Below are 22,661 nucleotides of genomic sequence, written 5' to 3'. Positions count from 1 at the left end.
CTCTCCATTCTGAAAATTTACCATTTATTTCTACCCTTTGTTCCCTGTCTTTTAACCAGTTCTAAATGCATGAAAGGATCTTCCATCTTATCACATGACAACTTATGTCATATGATATATGATAGATATGATCGAGGTCTATAAAATCATGACTGGTGTGGAGAAAGTAAATAAGGAACTGTTATTTACTCTTTCTCATAACACAAGAACTAGGGGCCACCAAATTAAATTAATAGGCAGCAGATTTTAAAACAAACAAAAGGAAGTTTTTTTCCCCCCACACAACACAGTTAACCTGTGGAACTCCTTGCCAGAGGATGTTGCGAAGGCCAAGACTATAATAGGATTCAAAAAAGAACTAGATAAATTCATGGAGCACAGGTCCATCAATGACTATTATTCAGGATGGGCAGGTATGATGTCCCTAGCCTCTGTTTGCCAGAAGCTAGGAATGGGCGACGGGATGGATCACTTGATGATTACCTGTTCTGTTCATTCCCTCTGGGGAACCTTGCATTGGCCACTGTCGGAAGACAGGATACTGGGCTAGATGGACCTCTGGTCTGACCCAGTATGGCCATTCTTATGAAAATTTAAGGCATGTAATTTTTCTTAACAGCTGTTGAAACAGGTACATCCTGGTTAAACAGTGCACTAGCATTCAATGCCATACCCTTGATTTTACAGTGATTGCCATGAATTAATTTAATTCCATCTGTAAGCTAAAAATCAGATCAGAGGTCTAATGCTGCTGCAGGCTCCACATCTGTTTAATCATTTTTGGACACAACAGCTTGCAAAAGTTCAGGATTTAAATTTGCTTAATATTTAAGAAATAATGTTTTACTAGTGTGTGAATCTCAGCAGGAAACAAACAAGTCACTACTCAGTTTTGAACTATAGGGCAAACTGCAAATATATTTTCCCTTAACTGTAAAATACCTCTTTTTTAGAACATAACAGCTTACCATCTAGGCTTATATTTGTTATAGATCAAAAACAGGAAGGTTACCCAATGTACTACTATTGTGACTTTCAATATTTAAAAAGGGTGGAAAGCTATAATATTTTTGTTATTGCTAATGGGGCAAAATCAGATTTCAGTTTATTGACTAAACTGACATCACTTAAATTATTTTGGATTTACACTGGTGTAACTAAAATCAGAATCCAGTTCAGCATCTTCAATAAACTTTAGGAAAGCAACACAAAGGTCTTTTTCAGGCATAAGAATAAAGGAAGGTGGATTTGTGCAATTTCAACTTTGACCAAACTATTTTTTTTTTTTTAATGCTAAGGATAATTTCTCAGAAAATGATACTGCATTGAAATCTAGTCCTGGACTCTTATCTTTCTTTTATAAGATTAAAGATTTGTGAGTGGAACAACTATGCCTCAGCAGAGCATTCCACAACTATTATTTCTTCTTCTTGCGCTCCTGGCAGCCCTAAATCCTTTAAATCCTTTCCTAGAAGGATCTCCTTTTGCTTGGGCAATTTTTGCAATACATGGCCTGCTAACCCTTACCTCCTACCCTGGATCTCACTTATGTCTGTTACAGCAGAGTCAGTCTTTTTACTGCAAATCTTCCAAGGAGCATTGTGGATGGTAATTCACTTGCGTAATTGGCTCAAGAGATGAAAATCTTGTATCTGACTCTCTTACCCACTAATCTATCCAGCTGACTGCAAGCCTAATTGGCAGCTTGTTTAGTAATTTGGCTCCTAAAGTGTTGTATTGATGTTGGATAAACAGCCAATGGAAGGAGAGGTGATACATGCTGCTTCACTTTAAAATTTAGTGCACTTCCCCCCCCGTTTTCAGAAGACATTTAATACTCCATCTTTTTGTTGTTTTTGTTTTCTGTTTCCACACCATCTAGCTGAATACAGGGATGTAAAACAGTAGGTTTTGATCCTGATGCAAGATGCCTTTCTATCAGAAACATTGTTAAAATCATAAACTCTTAGATTTCATCCTCTTTAAAGAGGGTTCTTGAACAAAAGTGAAAATCAGGATTGCTGCCCAGGTGTGTGTGTGTGTGTTTTTTTTTAAACTGTATTGGAAAATTTGTGTAGCATCAACAGCAGCTTCACAACTGGCAGACATATTGCGACTTTTTTAAATTGCTGTGATGTTCAAATATTTATAACTTATCTGTCTGATTTACACATCTAGTTGCTGTTAATCAGATATACTACAAGTGACTATTTCAAGCACAACTGACGCAACTGTGAAGATGTCACATTATTCAGCTAAACATTTTGGGCCAAATTTCCAAACACGGGTGAGCTATGTTGTGCTCACAAAATCTGCACCCACTCTGAAATCTCATGCTGCATGAACATAAACCCTACACTGATGACAACACAAAACCTGAACTGGCTTCTGGTTATGAGACACCACAGTTCCTTTGGAGCTGCACTATCAGGAACTCCCTCCAAGGAAACCCACTGAACCAAGAACAGACCTTGGCTTATTTTCTTTTCTGACTAAGCTCTACCAGGCCAGAAGTTGGAAAGTATGTGTCCTGCTCACCACAGCCCATTCAGTCCTTTCTACCCATACCAGACATAATTGTGTTGCATCCTTTTGCAGGTGCTAAAGGTTGGGTGGGAAGAGAAGGCACAATAGAGGTGGAAAAGTCCCCCTTACTCACAGACAAAGAAAGAGCTGTTTGCCAAAGACTGCCTTTGCACACGGATCTAAGTGAAATGATGCAGCATATTATTTACTTCACATTTTTGATAACACTGCAAATATCACTCTACTGTGTCTCTGAAGCAGATCTTCCAGTGTAAAATCTCTCAAAGCAGATAAAAAGAAAACTGGAAAACCTGGCAAAGTTGTTACTCTCTGATAAATGTTCAGCGACTTATGTGAAGTGAACTGTGGTTTCTGTCCAGGTCCTAGAGGACAGGATTTACATCACAAAAGTCACCCACAAAATTGGCAGCCTTGTGTAATCTCAGCAGAAACACTAGGGACTGAATCAACATGGGGACTAACAACGTCACCCTTAGAACTGATCCATTCAGCACAAGGTTAAAACAGACTACCACAATAGTGTGAGGAAGCTTTCACTTTTTCTGCCCATACTTGACTCATTCTGTGAATGGGAGATTTCAGTTAAACTAGTACTTTTCATAAGCATTAATTCATCAAAACAAAACTAGAAAACAAATACAAATGTTGTTAACTACTTGCACTAAGGAAAAACAAATCTACAGGTAAACTACCTTCTCAGGCATTGGTACCTCCAACCAGTGTACCACTAGAGGCTATATTAATGATGTAGGAAACAATGCTATACAGAGGGAGGGCAAAGAGGAATTAAGATAAAAGAAGAAGAATACTGCTAAGCCTTTTGGCTAAGATAAAGTAAAGATGAAGGAAGTTGGGGGGATCTCTACCAAAATGAAATTCTGTGGAGGATCTCTTGGGGTATGTCTACCCTGCAGTTGAGCGCTGTGATGCAGCACGTGTAGTGTACCTGAGCTAGCTTTGAGATCACAGCTAGCTCAAGTAACAGCAGCAGTGTAGCTGTGGCAGCAGGGGTAGTGGCATGAGCTAGCTACTCCTGTATGTACCCAGGATCCTGGAAAGAGTTGTACTCAGGAGGCTAGCCTGTGCTATTGCCGTGGATACACGGCTATTGTTCCTTATGCTAGCTTTGATCTAGCTAGCTTGAGTATGCGGACATGAGCTGCAATCATACCTCTTGATTGCAGTATAGACATATCCGCAGTTATTCCATACCATCTGAAGATGATAGACAACATGTCACAGGTTTTCAATCCTTCCTTGCCATGGATCTCCCTTCCATAATTAAATCATAGGAGAAATTATATGTCAATTCCTCTTAAATATGCAATTTGTCACTTAAATATGCAAACTTAATGCTGACCAAAGTTCTCTCTAGTGGTAATAAAGAGGTCAGAAAGCAAATCTAGGTATTTCTTAAGTGTGTGCTCCACAGATGTACACTTCTTTCAGGTTTGTAAACATCAAAATCCTGGCGCTTTATGCTGGAAAGTGAAAGCAAGATTCTCCATCCTGAAATCAAGTCAATGGGTGTCTGTTTAGACACTACTACTACCTCCTGAAGAAAGAAAACTCTGAACATGTTTGTATTAGGAGCCTGATCAATCTCGCTTACGTTTTTATATTATGGAAATGTTTTCTGATATGTTAAAAGGTTTTTTAATTTTTATTGATGTAAAATTATAGAAAATGTTATACATTGAATTGCACAAAACAAAACTACATCAGTAAGATTATTTCCTTCAAAATTAAATTACAATGGTAACTATATTTAAATGGACGAACATGAAGACAGCTATGCTCTCATATCCCTAGAAAGGGTCCTTCTAAAATCACAGTTAAGGCACAAGGTAGACCAGGATTGGGAAGCTTCCATTTCTGGTTCAAGTGCTATACTTGTCCTGTTTGCAGACAAAGGTCTTCTGTCTCTAGCACTGTTCACCTAGGAACTTTAACAAGTCGAACAAAAACTTCAAAAAAACAAAAACAAAAAACAAACCTTTGCCCATACTACCATGCAATATTACTTAGACATCAATTCTAAGCTGAATGGAACACATTCTAAATTTCTCACATAGAAGCAACGGGGAATTTGAATAACAATTCATACCCAGTGTTTTGAAAATTTACCCATAGTTTATCTAGGTAAGCCCAAGTCTGCCATTTATCTGTAACTATCCCAGAAAGTTGACCTTCACCACAAGCTTAGCCTGGGCAACCTCTGTTACAAAGGTGTAATCACAATCTTTTTCATATAATCATTTTGGCACTGCAGATATTCAGGTCTTATTTTTAATCATTGATACATTAAGCACCAGCAAAATAGTTTGCTTAGATACTCCACTGGCAATTTTTAAAAAATGAATGAAAACATTTAGCCTTTTGATTACCTTGTTAAAGTGAGTCATGACAGCATTATAACTGTGCTTGGTATGGCCACTATAATTAAGAATCTGTCAGGTTTTTCTTTAAAACACATTTTTTTAAGGTGAGGTTTATAACTCAGTCATTTCAAATTGTATCATCTTGAAGTGTGACATGCAAACCATCAGCCCAGAAAAAGACATTACAATTAGAATTTGCTTTTACAAAAAGTGATCAATATTTGTTAAGATGCATGGGATAATGTTCTGTGTGATGCCTTTTATAATTTCCCTATACATTCTATGTTTTAGTCATTTGTGCTCTATCATTTTATGATAATTTGAAGAACAAAATCTGAAGAAAGCCATTTGTTTGTTTCTGAAAACCATTTACTGGAGTATGCACAAAACTTTTTTTAATTTTACTTTGCATTAGTGTTCTATAGTCTGTAAATTATGTTAATAGAAATCCACTAATGTCAAACAGAATTTGTGCACAAGGAATAGTGTGTTTCTCTGAGGTTTAGAGGTTCTAAAGGGATAAAAAAAAAAACCAACAGGATCAAAGGGATATAGGAAATATGATGGAGACCATAGAGTCACTTGGGGAGCTCAGAGAGAGGGAGGTACACAGAAGATGAAAGATAATCAGAACACAAGAGAGAGAACTTGAGTAAAAAATGTCTATTCAGTTTACGAGTATAAACTTTTAGAATTGTTCCTTAGCAACTACAAAACTGATTAGAAATTTTTAAATGGACAATCTTTAAACTTTCAGTGAATATTTCAAGTGCATACATTTCAAGGACATTTCAAGGACACACTACTTGCTAATACCATCCTTTATTTTATTACGTTTCGTTGGTTGTTAATTACTTTTACTAATACTGAACATGGTTTTGGTAGGGTCATTTTCTCTGACAGATAAATTAAATAACTGAATATACAGGAAAAAGTTTGTATAAAAATAATGTACCTTGAGGGCATTGTGTCACTGCAACGAGACGTGTTAGGGTGTCATACTGACTAGCACGACTACTCAGGTAGTTGGAACAAGCACGAAGTCATGCAGAATGACATGCACCCAAGTTTCACTGCTTAAACTGCTTTTGTAATTTGAAACCTATTGCTTAAAAAGGTATCAATTTCTGTAGAAGAAGCTGGATGGGAAAAAATTTAGTTGCCTATGATGTACAATGTGCTGCAATCGTTCTTTGAGTCTTAAGAAATAGAAGTCACATGTAAAAAGTATGCAATATTTGCAATCACCCTTGTTTTAGTTGGTAAACTAATTAGCTAAGTTCATGCAGTATTAAAAGAGGAGGCTTTATCAAACAAGCCAAAACAGAAAATGTATTTATAGCAAAAAATGCAAAATAGGACTTTACTGTTTTTGCTGTCAGCTGTCTAAAAATTCCCTTCCCACCCATATCTACTAGTATTCTTCTTATTTTGGTCATTGCTTTTCAACACAGCTTTACCTCACTTTTACAGATGACATTTTTCAAACTATAAAACTGCTGTTAAAACTTTCTTGCTTCAACAGTTTCTCATTGCTGTAAGAATAAGTCTACATCCTTTGTTACTAATATACACAAACCTATTGGTATGTGACTTTGACTCAAGGCTGAGAACAGGCTATAAATTTAGAAATCAATATCTAACTCTATCAATATTCATTTTACTTTTTCTTTCAATATAAAATACAAAGGTGAAAGAGCAGTAAATAAGCTAGAGTACTGAAATAAATTGGGTGTTCTTGTCACAATTAATAAATGTTTACCCAATAACACTGCTAGCTACAATAGTCTACAGCCTTGTAAAATGTCTGAGAGTATGTACTGGAGCAGGTGCTAACCCGACTGTTCACAAAAATACACACAACATATTTCCATAGTTAATTAGCAATCACCAGTAATTCTCCTTGGTACTATTTATCCTAAATATATAAAACATACTGTGCATATTGCTATGGAAATGAATTTATCCAAGCAATTTTCTTCTGGAAACACAGATTGGGATTATGGAACTAAACTGTTTGCTCACCTAGCTGGATGACATACTACAAATTAGTAAAGCATGACCGAGTATGTGCATTATATCCCAAGATAAAGCTTATACTCTTTCAGCTTTCACTACTGTATTCAACTAGGAAGCAGAGTAAGTATTGGTGGACTCATTCTGTTGATTTGCAGAAACAAACATCACTGTGATTGCTGTGTACGTGCAATTTTTTTTTTCTTTTTTTTTTTAGAAAAATATTTCCATATTATTTTTTAGTTAGTTAATCCCAGTCGTTTTATTTCTATATTTTAACAATGTAGATCAGTTGGGGAAAAATCCCAACCAAGACAATGGTAGCTTGTCCTACTCTAAATCCCTTGCTGGAATGTAATGACATTAGGTAAAGCCCTTTCTTTCTTCAAAGAATGATATCAAATGTTAAAAAAAACAAAATCAGTGTTTTAAAATTAATTTAGTTGTGGGAAGCAGTAGTAATGGAGTGAACTGAGGTAGTGAACCCATGTATTTCTGAAACATTTTTGTGTGAACATAGCTACCATTGTTTAATTTACTAAATGTTTTTCCAAGTTTATACTGGTTTCTTTAAAAAAACCCACAAAGATTCAAACATAGAAAAACACTTCATATTATCAAAAGCTAATACAGAAGGAAACTGAACTGCTCTTCTTGAATTAGAAAGATCAATTCACACTAGTTAAATAGTAGCAAATACAAGGTTTTTTCTTTTTCTCTTTCTATGATTTTGTATTTCTTTTAAAAAAGGTACTGTATCTCTCTCTGTTTAAGACAAAAATCCTTTACAAAAAATGTCCTGTATATTGTGAAGATGTCACTATGTATCAGAAACACTGAATGCTTTTATAAAATATTTAGTAACTTCATTATCAAAAGACTGGCTTTGCAAACTATGCAGGGGGAGTTAGCTTGTGAATAGTGGAAGTCCACAGTAAAATGTATGATAAAATAAATCTCACTATACTTTATACCAACTCTGTACAAAACGACTTTCTTTAGTACTTGCAAGTTGTGAAGTCAAAATCACTTTGTAGAAATAATTGTATTATCCTCTTCTCAACCATTAAATATTTTCCTGCTCACTTCAGATATGTTCAGAGTCTTAGAACCTGACCTAGACATTCTCTTTTTCCATACTGCTTCCACTAAGATGTAGTATTTCTGAGATTGTTCTTGGTCTGTTTTTGTCACTGTTTGAAACACTGAAATATTGAGGGGGGCCATTCAACGGGAATGCAAACATTTGGTTACTCTAAAGAATATCTAGGACAGATCTGAATCAAAGAATTGTATGCATGTTCACACTGTATATAAGGTACTGTAAGTATATGCTGATAAACAGAAATATATACTAACATGTGCAGTCCAGACATTCACATATTACAAATATGTGAAATATATGAAGACAGACTAATAGAGATACACACAAAAAGATGCACAACCACATCCTCACCAGTCTAAATATATATAGTTAATATAAACAAACAGATGAGAATCCTGTAAATCACAGCCAAGTATTAAAAAAGTCATTTCACAGCTGTAACATCAGCAAAATGCATGCGATGGTTGTGACCTCGCATCTATAAAAATCTTTGAAAATGCACTTGCAGGTGTTAGCCATTTAATGTGCTGCACTAATTTTGAAGATATCTTTCATATACTTGACTCCAAACTTTCAATGATTTGCCCAACAAATCTTGTACAGTACATTCTATTTATTCTATGTTTTCATATACATTCTTCATTGGAAAAATACACTAGCTCTTCCTACCTTGTGTTGTTGAGTATACATGGATAGTAATCTCTTCTGTTTAAGATTTTCATTATGGGGAAACCAAATCACTTTTCTTTAATAAATACTATGTTTGAAAAGCCTGAGAAATTGGAAACATCTAAAGAACAATTAAAAGTCAGTTGATTTCTTAATCTCGAATACTAACCATTATACTACCTGCCTAAAGGTATCTCAAGAGTGGCTGAATGTATCATGTACTTTACTATGTTGCTGACCTACTGCTTTGTATTTTAAAGATTTAACTTTTGGGGTTTTGTTACAGGAAAATTGGTTACCTGTGGGTCCTGGCAGGGGTGCAGCTTTTCTTCTCCGTTTGATGTCTCCCATGCACAATGATCCTAAATGTACACTTGTTTGTCTGTAAGTGATTATCAGAGAAAACTATTAACAAAGGGGGAAAAATGCCACATAAATACACAGCTTGTATAATCTGAACCTAAATCAAAACATTCTCAATGAAGATGAAGCTACACAGTGAAGCCACCAATCTTGTTTATATCGAAACATAATTATGTTTGTTGACAAGCGCTCAGCATCTAAACACAGCATCATAAATTGTTACCGGAATGAATAATATAAAAGGAATGCTTTTTAATTTTCAAAACTGGCAATCTTTCTAGCTCAACATAAAACACTGTTTCTTCTGACAGGAAAATAGCTAAGATTAATTATCTAAAGAGATCACAATATTGTTGTAGGTTATCAATTGGTTACTAATGCCTTACTGTCAGAATGACATTTATTACAGGAAAAGTATTATCAATTTCTTTTAAGGTAACATGAGGAATGTCTGAGGTAACATGAAACAGAAAACTCTTCAAACGCATATGGAATAATAGAGTAATTTTGCTATAAGTAACTTGACAGTCCTTTAGAGCGGCACAGATACTGCTGGCTGAAGAATTAGGAGACAAGGGAAAAAGAAGAGGCATTTATGGAGATGTATTAAACATTATAGAGTATCTAAAAACACAAGTCCCAATATTGCGATTCTTTTAATTATAACTTAGTGAATTTTGTTAAATCACAAGGTGGGAAACAAATCTAGTAAACTGGTGCCAATGAAGAGTAATATGTTCCCATTCAAGGGGCCTGGGTTCAGTCTAGGATTTATACATTTTGCTTTACTGCACATAAGCTTTCTTTAAGCTATACTATTATTAATTGTGTAACAGAGTATTAATTATGTGATTTAAAAGAATATTCAGATTTCCTGTATAATGTTGTAAAAAAAGAAAAACTACAAAACTGGGCTGAAAATGGTCATAACTTTTAACCTTTAATGGTACAAAACCACTTTTTAACATAAATGTAGTAATGACTTTGCTATTTCACATAGAGAGGCTTCAGTGGGTTATTTAAAAAATAAAATACTCCAAAGCATATCCCAGATTAATTTATTGTGCCACAACTTCAGCATCAATTAACTTAACTTTCTATTTTAACATGGACTTTTCTTTCTTGAAACAACCTCACAAGTTGAATTTAAATAAAAATGTAAAATCCAAAGGCTAAGTATAGTGAAACCATCCTTTCCCCCCCTCCTACTATCATGGAGTACATTTCAATTAGTTCTAAATTTATAGTAAGACTCTTTAAACCTCCAAATCTTTCGTAATTGGTAGTACATGTAAAAACAGTGAAAACTGGAAATTTAAATAAAGTATAGAAAAGGTCAATAAAGGCAAAATAAATATTCAAAAAGCTATTTCAACAAAGTTGTTATTAAACTTGCAGGTTTTAATTTATGTTTTATATATTCTATTAAAGTAACCATTTAAAGTACATTAACATGATGTGTGTGTGCTTTTAAAAAAAAAAATGGCTAAAATGTAGAGAATGGGTTATGAATCCAGTCATATTACACTTGGGAAAACTGTCTCTTCAAGAATGGCTTCTACTATCTTGATTACTCACTTGACTCTGATATCCATAATGCAACTAAATCACCCATAGAATATATTTTCTGAAACTAAATATCAGAATTCAAATAAAGGAATGCAAAATATTAAAATTAGGAACTGTCTTAACTGTTAAACTGATATATGTCCTCATTTTATTCAGAATGAATATGCTGCAGATAAAAAATGTGAAGACCTTCATATCTCATTGTAGTTTTTTTTTAACATCAAGAAATAGGATTACCAATGAATACTAAACATAGATCACCAGTTCCCTCTTCCCAAAATCCATATCCCATTATATTATTGCAGAGCCTTTGACTGTAAAAGTCTCCTGGACATGTCTCATACTAGGTAGAGTGCAATATCTGTGTTTCTTTCTCCAGCATTTCTATGTAGACGGGGAAAAGGGAGCAAAAAAACAAAACAAACCCACATCACCCAAGGATGCAAGTAGGATGAAAGATAAAAATTAATAAAGTCAGCCAATTGAACCTCAAGACCTGAGCTACAGGAGTAACAGCTAGCTGTGCTTGAGTAATTCTACCCAGAATTGATTATCTGTTACACTGCATTGAGATATCTAGATTATTGATCAGTAAGATTATGGTACTCAGGTCCCACCACTTTTCCTCCAGGCACATGCAATGGAGTTGCAACAAATAACACTAAGTAAGGACTACTTTGTTATTGTTGTCACCCTTCATGTAGAACATAGCAGTTACTTTTTAATTCAAAATCAATGAATGTCTGAAAGGCAGCCTTGTTCCTTCAGCATAAATGAATCATTTGTCTTTGCAAAGTACAACAATTTGATCACTAGCCAAGGTGAGAGTGGTTATTTTTTTGCTATGGTTTTGAAGAAAAGCTAGAGGTTTCTATATGCTAGAAACTAACCAATATTCTTAAGAAATCGTTAAAGCAACAATTACACTTTTTCAAATCCACAGTCCATTATGAGGCTAATAATAATATTATACCTTTGACTAAAACTAGATTAATTTCAAACACTGCATTTATTTCCACAGGGAATTACAACTACCATTTTACATGTATTGTTGATTGAATCGCAGCAAGACAAAAGGCTATATTTTAAAGAGCAATGGACAAAGAACTGTTCCTAATCTGAAAGCTACAGTTTAGAGAAAGCAAGCTATTACTCTTTGGCTATAAACACAAACACTGGCTCATGTATATTACATTTCTAAATTGTAGACGTAGAGAGAACTCTGACCCTCACAGTCTGGCTAGGGGTTCAACAATATGCTTCTTACCATTAAAACACAAAAGCAAGGATCACAAATAGGAAGAAAGCTATTTGCCTGATTTCTCTCTATTTATCCATAGCTTGCTGCAAGCTATCATTTATAAATAGTGCTCTGGTGGGAAACTAGGCATTTTATTAGGGAAAAAATAAAACTTGTTAAGACCACCTTGCCTGAAAACTTGGCTTTTGACGTGCTGGTGACAGGGACTGGAGCAAGCAGTGTCAAATGGAATAATTTTAAAGGAAAGACAACAGGAACTTGTCGCCTCATTGTATGCATTTACAAATAGAGGCTTTTCAGAGTATTAGGCCTAGTTAAAGCTGCCCTCTGGATAAAAAGTGTTCCCAAGCAGCCTCAGACAAGCTTGGGAGACAAACAGATGTGACTATGGTCCCTGGCGTTTGGCAAGAACACTCACTGTCAATAAGAAAAATATAAGCATGGACAGGGCATCAGCTGCACAACAGTGGAGCAGGCCTGCAAGTGTCATAGCAGCGGCAAAGTTGTGGCAGAGGGAAGTAAAAAGGCTGCATAAGCCAGACTGGTGTGAACTTACACTAGTAGGCCAAGATTTTTTTTGTTGTTATTATCATGCCTCGACATATTAAACAAAAAAGGAATGGAAAAATCTACTGCCAGATTTTATTCCGTTTTCCTCTGATATACAGTATTTCCAGGGAAAAGTTGGTAGTGGTATTATAAGCACAAGACGACACACCAAAAATCATGTATATTAATAAAAAAAATAAGTTACACTATGGAAACTGCTGTCCTCATCAATGTGGAGACAGCCATTTCTAACACGAGTCACCAGTGTTCATGGCTATTTCACTGTTCAGTGCTATCTAATTTTCTTTACTTTCCCCCTCCATTCTGGAAGTCTGCCTTCCCACTTTTTTCTGTAGATAATCATTCCGGGAAATATGTCTAAATGATACATCTTTTAAATTCCCCAGACAGAAACCATCCATCCACACTGTTGCCATACAAACTCTTATTTTTCTATCACCTCAGTATTCTTGGTAACACAATATTTTTAATGAGTGTTTCTCATCTGCAACTATGGATGTTCGGCTTCCAAAGCCATCCATAGCAGCTCAAGTCAGAGTTTGAGCTAATAGGATCTTAGCCGTCATTAGCACCACCCTTTCCTGCGTAAAAAGCCTTCGGTTTCATGTTGACATTTCAATCCATATCCGGCCTTCTTTGAAAGAGGCTGTCCACTTTCATGGACCACGGATACAGAAAACAGACCTTTATATGCCATTTCCACTTTGCGCATGTACTTCTATATATATTGTTTTGTTAAATGATTATATTTTATATAAAAACAAAAAGAAAAAAAAGAAAACAAACAGACTTTTACTTGTTTAACCTCTTCTTTTCCTACTTTTAAGGGTTTATGATGCTCCCAGGTATTATCACCGCCTTTGCTATTAACATTTAGATGGAGTTAGAATTTCACTCTATATTTAGTATTCGCTTCAGTCATTAAAAAGCAGTATAGTGCTGTGGACTGAATACCATAGTTCTCCCCTAGGACTTGCTATGTGGACATGGGGAAATCACTAACCACCCTGTCCATTTTTCCATATGTAAAAAACAGTACTCCTCCAAAAACAATTAATTTTCACCCCTATTACCCTGGAAGTGGGAATTATTCCATAGCTACTTCACAAAGGTGTGTTGTGAGAATTAAGTTTGTATAGCAGTTGTCTTCATATGTGCAAGTACATTTTCTAAGACCTTGATTCCAAATAGGGGCTTTTGGGCACTACTGCAATACAAATAACATATTTATTTATGTATTTATTTTACGTCTACTCACTGCTCCAAATCCAGTGTCTTCTTGCTTTTAGGTAGGGTGACCAGATGTCCCATTTTTATAGGGACAGTCCCATTTTTTGGGTCTTTTTCTTATATAGGCGCCTATTACCCTCCACCCCCGTCCCGTTTTTTCACCGTTGCTATCTGGTCACCCTACTTTTAGGAGTTTTCGCTTTCCTCACAAGCTGTAATGCTTTGAGCTCAATATTATTTACTATTCTTGATGTGTTATAATTACACTATTAATTGCAATGTTAATACATGCACACCTCATTTCCTCCCCATAGTTTGTTTGGACTTCTGTTTACACTTCAGCAAAGCATCAAGTCATTTGCCAGATTACATTTTGTACCTCTATGACTTGGCACATATTATCTGTACATGATGGAGGTCCCTGGTTTACTGAATTTTATACATAACTTGAACTTTGAAAGTAGCAGTTGTTGACAGAGGTAAGAGTGGAAGAGTTTTCATGCTTTGTTCAAAAACATTCTTACCTATTGGATTTCTGTGCAGCTGATTTGGAAAGCATAGATTATGTTGTATGCTACACTGATGCTGAAATAACACTTTAATACTAATTTTCACAGCATAATGTAATGAACTGATATCACCCAATACTTGTCTGTCCATTATATTCTGATTAACAACACTTTCACCCAGCTTGGGCATTGAAATACTTTGTAAACAGCAACATCTATCCTAGCACAGTATCATTGAGTTCCTGCAGATGGCTGTAGAACTCTTCAATTATATCATTGGATGATGTAGTTAGTGCTATGCTTGATAAGTTACTAACTGAAGCTCTTTAGAAACAGATTTTAGTAAGGCTGAGTTGACTGGTTTGAATTTTAGAAGGATCTAAGGGCTTTATTATTAAGAAGAAATGTCACTCCCTTTGTCCATTTTCAATTTCAAAAGAGTTGGGTGAGAGTGGAGACAGGACGACATGATAACTGCAACTCATTTGAAGCTTGAAATGGCTTGACAACAATTTCTTAAATAGACAACGTAATTATGCCATTAGGTGGCATGTTTGGACATTGCTGGTGGTGATCTACAAGTTTAATTTCTATTCTAATAATTTTAGTTTTCAAACTACAGGATGGTTTCAAGATGAGACTGAAAGAGTGACTCAGGGGCTTGGAAAGAAAGTATGGGAAGAGCTCATAAGATATAAAGGAGATCTATGAGTAACCTTTTTCCTCAACTATGACATGTCACAGAAAGCAGGCTAAGTCCAGATGTGTAGTACGAGATGGGAAGGGAGTATGGGGAGCAGTGGTCAGAACAATAGAGAGAAATAAGATAATGGAGAATGTGTAAAACCAGGATAAAATGACTCAAAATGAAGGTGGATGATGTCGTCCATCTTTCTTGAACAAGAGCACAGACTGACCACACTGTCTCATTATTCTAGTGTCCCTAATATGTAATAACAGCATAATAACAGCATAGCAAAAGTTCTCAACTTTTTTTTTTTAAAACACAGTGTGGCCCACATTTTAGTTGAGAGATTGCCTTCTGGACCACATGTCCTCCTCCGACTGGAAGTTGCGTAGACTGCCTCCTCCAGTTGACGATGTAACTCTGTGGTGATTAGCAACTGCTTACATGGAAAACTGGACAGTATTTAAATGTATTTTTAGGGTTTCGTGTTCTCCACAGACAGCTAGCAACTGCTTCATCACCTACCTGAGGGCCATGGACCACAATTTGAGCACTTTAGCAGTATACAGCATTAAACAACATCATGTAGGTATTTCTAAGTTTCCTGTCACCTTAATATTTATGTATGGTAGTGGGACCAACACAAGTTTCAGTGATTTAATTTGATTAAGCTTCCAAAAGTTTGGATGCTTATGCAAAGTCACAACCTTCTGTGCAATCACCTTCTAGTATTAGGGAACATTTTCTAAAAATAATATCCCAGAAGAACTGTAACATTTTACATGAAATTACCCACCAGCTAGTTAGTGCTGTAAGTTTGGGGACAGTACATAATATTACTCATACATAAAGAGGTTTAATCCTGCCTCAAATGCACATCTCAACACAACTAACTATGGTACAGTTATGGCACCTTCACAATATGGTACTACAAAATGCAAGAGATGTATGTTGCAAAGCAATATATATGCAAAACAATGGCAAACAGGTTCATTAGAAAAGGTTCACTCCTAAATCTCAACCCCTTTTTCCCTTGTGGCACAGAACTATTGCACCAAATCTTATAGTTCCTTTGTTCTACGACTTTTTCCAGTCATCTAGAGGATGTCAGTCTGTCCAACAGAAGGATAACATTTGTCATTTACTGATAGGGTCTGCCTCGCTCTAACCTGCACGATTTGGGAGTGCTTCTCTGTGGAAAGTAGAAGAAAAATCCTTATATAGATATTTAAGGGGAGAGAGAAAAAACAACCCAAAGTTTATAACACTAAATAAGAACAACTGACTGAAGTCAGAACATGTATCTCCCACTTTCCCAAGATGTGAACTGTAGCTGTCCAGAATGTGACAAGCGCGCCACACATCCTAAAGCACTCTCCTTAGGGTATGGCTACACTGCCAATGTTACAGCACGGCCGCGGCAGCGCTGTGACATGGACAGTGTAGACATGCTTTATCGCTGGGTGGTAGCTTTATTACCGGGAGTGCGGCTCCTGGTGATAAAGCGCGGTCTATACTGGCGCTTTTCAGTGCTAAAACTTTTGTCACTCGGGGGTGTTTTTTCACACCCCTGAACGACTAAAGTTTTAGTGCTGAAAGTGGCAGTGTAGACACAACCTTAGCAAAGGAACATTTAAAGTTAGTTTTTTAAGATGCAAAGGGGCATTGTTGGCTGTGCCTCCAATCCCATGCACTTTGGTGTCCATTTGAATAGCAAATGATTGATATACTAATTACTGCAGGGTTGTCTCACAGAAATCTAGTATGTAGGGTTTTTTCTCCCCCCATCCATACACGTTTCATATACCAGGATACTGCGAGGACAGTATTGGTAAGTGCATAGCTCATGGCTGTGACACCAGTGCTTCTGTAGACAAAGACAAATAAGAATGATCAAAATTGTTTCTGTAAAGATGGAGAATTTGGACCTCACCTGATAATATTATCGTATAGGTTTCTCTTTAAAAAAACAACACACCTCTGTTTCATTTTGTTAGGAATATTTGAGATAGATGTCACCCACTATGATTGGATTTGTCTAACTTTAGGTCAAATCAATGTCTGAAATCTATTTTGTTGTTTGTCAATAGCATTTGTGGCGGTGATTTGGACAGTCAGTGTCAGCAAGAAGTGCTAGAGTACCAGCTAATTTCTACTGATGTCACTCTGACAGCTGCTTTGTTCTCAAGCAATTTGTTCCCCCCTTTTCCAACAGTTGATTTTGTGGGGTATTTGGCTCCTTTTACTCAGGCTATAGATGAGGGCAAGCGTTTTCCCTCTACAGCCACATCCATCTAAACTTACTTAATTGGAGAATGACAGGGATTAGATACTTAATTTCACAGTTTTTATAGAACCAGTAAAAGCTGACATGGATGGTTTGAAGTAAGAGGGATCAGACTTTGATGACCATGTGGATGGAGATTTTGATTATGTCTTCAATATGAATTTATGATTATCACCTAATCACTCATATCAGAACCTGTTGCTATGGGGAATATGGCTTATATGCACTGGCTTTGCTCAGTGGAAATGTGCAGTAGCCAGACTGAATGTATGGTGAATTGGGAGAACTCTACATTCCAGTGCCCCGAGTTAACAAAGAACTAGGTAGCAGATAAATACATTAAGCATTCTTAAATGAAACATTCTAATATATACACCTCTACCCCGATATAATGCGACCCAATACAACACGAATTCGGATATAATGCGGGGGGGCGGGGCTGCGCACTCTGGTGGATCAAAGCAAGTTCGATATAACGCGGTTTCACCTATAACGCGGTAAGATTTTTTGGCTCCCGAGGACAGTGTTATATCGAGGTAGAGTCTATATTAGGTAAATATGTATTAAGTAAGGTCAGTGTTTTTAAATTCACATTAATTTTGCTATAGGCAAATACTGTTTTATCAGAATATATATTATTAAAAGGCAACTCAGCCATTTTCATCTACCATAAAATTAAGTATTCAGTATAATGTGCCACCAATAGCAAAATTCCATGAAAAAATATATTGCAGATATCTGTAGCACAAAGTAGCCAGTTTGAAAGTCAATATTTTAAAACCAAAATATAAGTAGAACAAGTAGGCACTATGAACAAATTGCTTACCACATGGAATTAGAAGAATTGATGCAATTTTAAATGCAAAAATAGGGTATACCATCTGTGTTTGCTTTTGTATTTATATTATCTAAATCCTAAAGTCAAAATCAAAGATAAAAAAATTAGGACAATCAAGCGATTAAAAAATTAATCGTGATTAATCGTGCTGTTAAACAATAATAGACTAACATTTATATAAATATTTTTGGATGTTTTCCACATTTTCCAATATATTGATTTCAATTACAACACAGAATACAAAGTCTACAGTGCTCACTTTATATTTATTTTTTATTACAAATATTTGCACTATAAAAATAAAAAATAGTATTTTTCATTTCACTTAATACAAGTACTGTAGCGCAATCTCTATCATGAAAGTTGAACTTAAAATGTAGAGTTATGTACAAAAAATAACTGCATTCAAAAATAAAACCATGTAAAACTTTAGAGCCTACAAGTCCACTCAGTCCTACTTCTTGTTCAGCCAATCACTGAGGGTATGTCTACACCACTCGTCGGATTGGTGGGCAGCGACCGATCCAGCGAGTCGATTTATCATGTCTAGTCTAGACGTGATAAATCGAACCCCGAGCGCTCTCCCATTGACTCCTGTACTCCACCGCTGCAAGAGGCGCAGGCAGAGTTGACGGGGGAGCGGCAGCAGTCGACTCACCGCGGTGAAGACACCACGGTAAGTCGATCTAAGTATATCGACTTCAGCTGAAGTTGCATAACTTAGATCGATCCCTCCTCCCCAGTGTAGACCAGGCCTCAGACAAACACGTTTGTTTGCATTTGCAGGAGATAATGCTGCCCGCTTCTTGTTTACAATGTCACCTGAAAGTGAGAACAGGCGTTCTCATGGCACTGTTGTAGCCGGCATTGCAAGATATTTATGTGCCAGATGCACTAAAGATTCATAGTCCCTTCATGCTTCAACCATCATTTCAGAAGACCTGTCCACGTTGATGATGGGTTCTGCTCGATAATCATCCAAAGCAGTGCAGACCAACGCATGTTCATTTTCATCATCATGAATCAGATGTCACCAGAAGAAGGTTGATTTTCTTTTTTGGTGGTTTGGGTTCTGTAGTTTCCGCATCAGAGTGTTGCTCTTTTAAGACTTCTGAAAGCATGCTCCACATCCTGTCCTGATCAGATTTTGGAAGGCACTTGAGATTCTTAAATCTTGGGCTGAGTGCGGCCGCTATCTTTAGAAATCTCACATTGGTACCAGGAGTGGCGCCAGGGTTTTTGCCGCCCTAGGCAGCAGCGCTCCTCCTCTGAGCATTCGGCGGCAGGCGTCCTTCCGCTCCGTGTCTTTGGGGCACTTCGGCGGCGGGTCCTGGAGCGAGTGAAGGACCCACCGCCGAATTTCCGCCGAAGATCCAGAGCGGAAGGACCCCCCACTGCCGAATTTCCGCCGAGGGCGGCAAAATGCCGCCCCCCAAATCCTGCCGCCCTAGGCGATCCTGCCTAGGATCCAAATCCTGCCTAGGGTCGCCTAGTGGAAGTGCTGGCCCTGACTGGTACCTTCTTTGCGTTTTGTCAAATCTGCAGTGCAAGTATTCTTAAAACCAACAACATGTTGGGTCGTCATCCGAGACAAATTTAATTAACGCCTATTTTTTTTTAACGAGCCTCATCAGCATGGAAGCATGTCCTCTGGAAAGGTAGCCAAAACATGAAGGGGCATACAAATGTTACATCTGACATGTAAATACTTTGCAAAGCCGGCTACAAAAATGTCATGTGAATGTCTGTTCTCACTTTCAGTGACATTATACAACGTCTCACTGACGCTGTAAATAATAAGCAGGCAGCATTATCTCCCATAAATGTAAACAAACTTGTTTCTCTTAGCGATTGGCTGCACAAGAAGTAGGACTGAGTGGACTTGTAGGCACTAAAGTTTTACATTGTTTTATTTTTGAGTGCAGTTATGTAACAAAAAAAAATCTACATTTGTAAGTTGCGCTTTCATGATAAAGAGATTGCACTACGGTACTTGTATGAGGTGAATTTTTACAGTGAAAGTATTTGTAATAAAAATAATATAAAGTGAGCACTGTACACTTTGTATTCTGTATTGTAATTGAACTAAATATATTTGAAAATGTAGAAAAACATCCAAAATATTTTATATATTTCAATTGGTATGCTATTGTTTAACAGTGCAATTAAAACTGAGATTAATCACAATTTTTTTTATTGTGATTTTTTTTTTGAGTTAATCGCGTCAGTTAATTGAGATTAATTGACAGCCCTAAAAAAATAATTCCTGGGTTGCAGCCTCTGATGCTAATTTTCAGAAACTCCATATATAGTTATAAACAACTAAAAAAAGTGTACGTTACTAGTAAGATATGCAGCCTCTTGACTAGAGTCTTGCTGCTGTAATTAGGATTGTCTGTAAAATTTACCAAAAGTGTTTATAGCAATCTTTTTCAATTATTAATAAAAAGAAATTGGCAAAATAATTTTGTATTTACAGCTACACACTCACTCTGAAACCTGTCTGAAATGGGCCACTCTCATTACCACTTGAAAAGTTATTTTTCCTCCCTTTGTATCCTGCTGTTAATTGAATTGTCTTGTTAGTCTGACCTTATACTTGGTAAGGCAACTCACATCTGTTCAAGTATTTATACCTGCTCCTGTATTTTCCACTCCATGCATCTGATGAAGTGGGTTCTAGCTCATGAAAGCTTATGCCCAAATAAATTTGTTAGTCTCTAAAGTGCCACAAGTACTCCTCGTTCTTTTTATAGAAAATTATATATATTATATAGAAATATAGAACGTTCATTTCTAACTCTTACTTACGAGTATACCTTCCAAGAGTTATCACTTTTTTTTTACACAAAAAACAACAACAAAAAACCCTGTTCAGATGAAATCAGAATTCCACCCTAGATCCAGTTACTCACTTTACAAGCTCTGAAGCTTTTTCCACAGACTTGGTTATAAAAATGACATCACCAACATAACACAGATTGCAGCATCTGCCTCTACCATTGTGAAGACCATTACATTAACCATCAAAAGTGATGCACTTTTTTTCTTTTTATTAAATGTTAAACAGATGTGATAGTAGCATTGTTCTATGTCAAACTCCTTTCATATCAAGCCAATCTGTTCAGCATGCAATTTTAAACGTAAGAGTGACATTTGTTTTAATGGAGTATTAGCACAATTTAACTATGAATGGGAAAATATTAATATTTCTTGTCAGTGGACTATCTCATCACCACCTACAGTACTCTAACACTTGTCTTCACATTGTCTTTTTCCAGCATTTCTGAGACTTAATTCAAGTTCACCGGAATGAAGCAAGTCTCTTTTGGCATCACGTTCAGCAAATCCAAATGGAAATCAAGTCCAATTCCACAGTATATGCCACAGCACCCAATCTCCAGAGACCAATGGACTTTAACTGTGAACTAAAAGTCTTTAAAAAAAAAATCCGAATTAGAGGTTTACTGTCCTCAGAAAGGATAATGCATTGTTTTTTCTTCTTTCTAATTAGTAATTTAAGCATATGTTCAGCATTTAACTCTAAACGTTTGCCTTTTCCCCAAGCTCTAAGACAGCTGTCCAAGACGTGAATGCCAGAAAACATTTAAATATCAACATCTGTTGAATTATGTTAATTTAGTGTAATATAATTGGGCATGAGTTGGAATTGATCAAAAGTATATGAATTAGACAAAGGCAAATCCAAACCAATATCCTGGTGCACAAACAAGTCAACAAAGAATGCTAGGAAAGAAAAATTCTGTTTTAACAAAATTAAAACAGATCATTCAAGACTATAGCTTTCCTCCCAAAGAAATACCACCATTTTGTACTTTTCATCATGGGAAACTCCTGTGTCTACAATACTGGAACCTACTGAGACAGAGGACTTGGAATGATTTGTAATGAAAAAGTCATGTTGAAAGAACGACTCTTAAAATGTCCATAAAAGGGTATTATGATGACAATGAAGGAAAACCTAACTTAATTTGTTTTTAGAAGTGAAGAATGAGAAGATATACTCTATGATCAAGAGAGTTCACTCAACTGATTTTAGATTACAGAATTCTAAACATAACATATATTATGATATTTATGTCAAGTAATTAAAAAAAGATGGATATGGTTCATATTTAAGTATCTGTGAAATGCGGTTAGCAAAGAGATGATGTTATTGAAGTAGAATGTTGTTACAGGATAATGGTCTCCTGCTGTTTCAGAAATTCCAAGGCAAACAAACCCTTTTGCTCTAACCAGGAAAAGGGATTTTGTGCCAACATTCTTAACATGAATTTCCATTACACCAAAGGTATATCTATACTTTGCGCTGGGGGTGAAATTCCCAGCTTGAGGAGACATACCCCCACTAGCTCTGAATGAGCTAGCATGCTAAAATTAGAGTGTAGGCATAGTGGCGTGAGGGGTTAGCTGTCCAAGTATGCACTTAACATCTCTGATGGGCATGTACACGCATGTCAGTTGCACATGGTGTTGGGGCCACTGGATCTGCATTGACATGAGTCCCATGGCTAGCCTCCATCCTTGTGTTTGGTGCTGGTGCAGGGCAGGCATAGAGATCCTTTCTGTGGTGTGTAGGGGATTAGCAGGAACTCCTATGTGAACAT

At 36.4% G+C, this 22,661-nt stretch overlaps 1 protein-coding gene across 4 annotated transcripts in view; it reads right to left on the bottom strand.

Moving 5' to 3' along the window:
* Positions 1-22,661, bottom strand: part of GPATCH2 (G-patch domain containing 2) — a 180,706-nt gene that overhangs the window by 8,870 nt on the left and 149,175 nt on the right. For all 4 annotated transcript variants that reach the window (XM_005288744.5, XM_065589430.1, XM_005288745.5 and 1 more), the window contains exon 9: positions 9,018-9,100. In XM_005288744.5, coding sequence (XP_005288801.2) covers positions 9,018-9,100 — 83 coding nt within the window. The remainder of the gene's footprint in view (positions 1-9,017; positions 9,101-22,661) is intronic.

The sequence above is a fragment of the Chrysemys picta genome, chromosome 3, assembly GCF_011386835.1.
Source record: "Chrysemys picta bellii isolate R12L10 chromosome 3, ASM1138683v2, whole genome shotgun sequence".
In the NCBI taxonomy this organism is placed as follows: Eukaryota; Metazoa; Chordata; order Testudines; family Emydidae; genus Chrysemys; species Chrysemys picta.
Note: the sequence above shows the minus strand (reverse complement) of the source record. Positions and strands in the feature narration are given on the sequence as shown.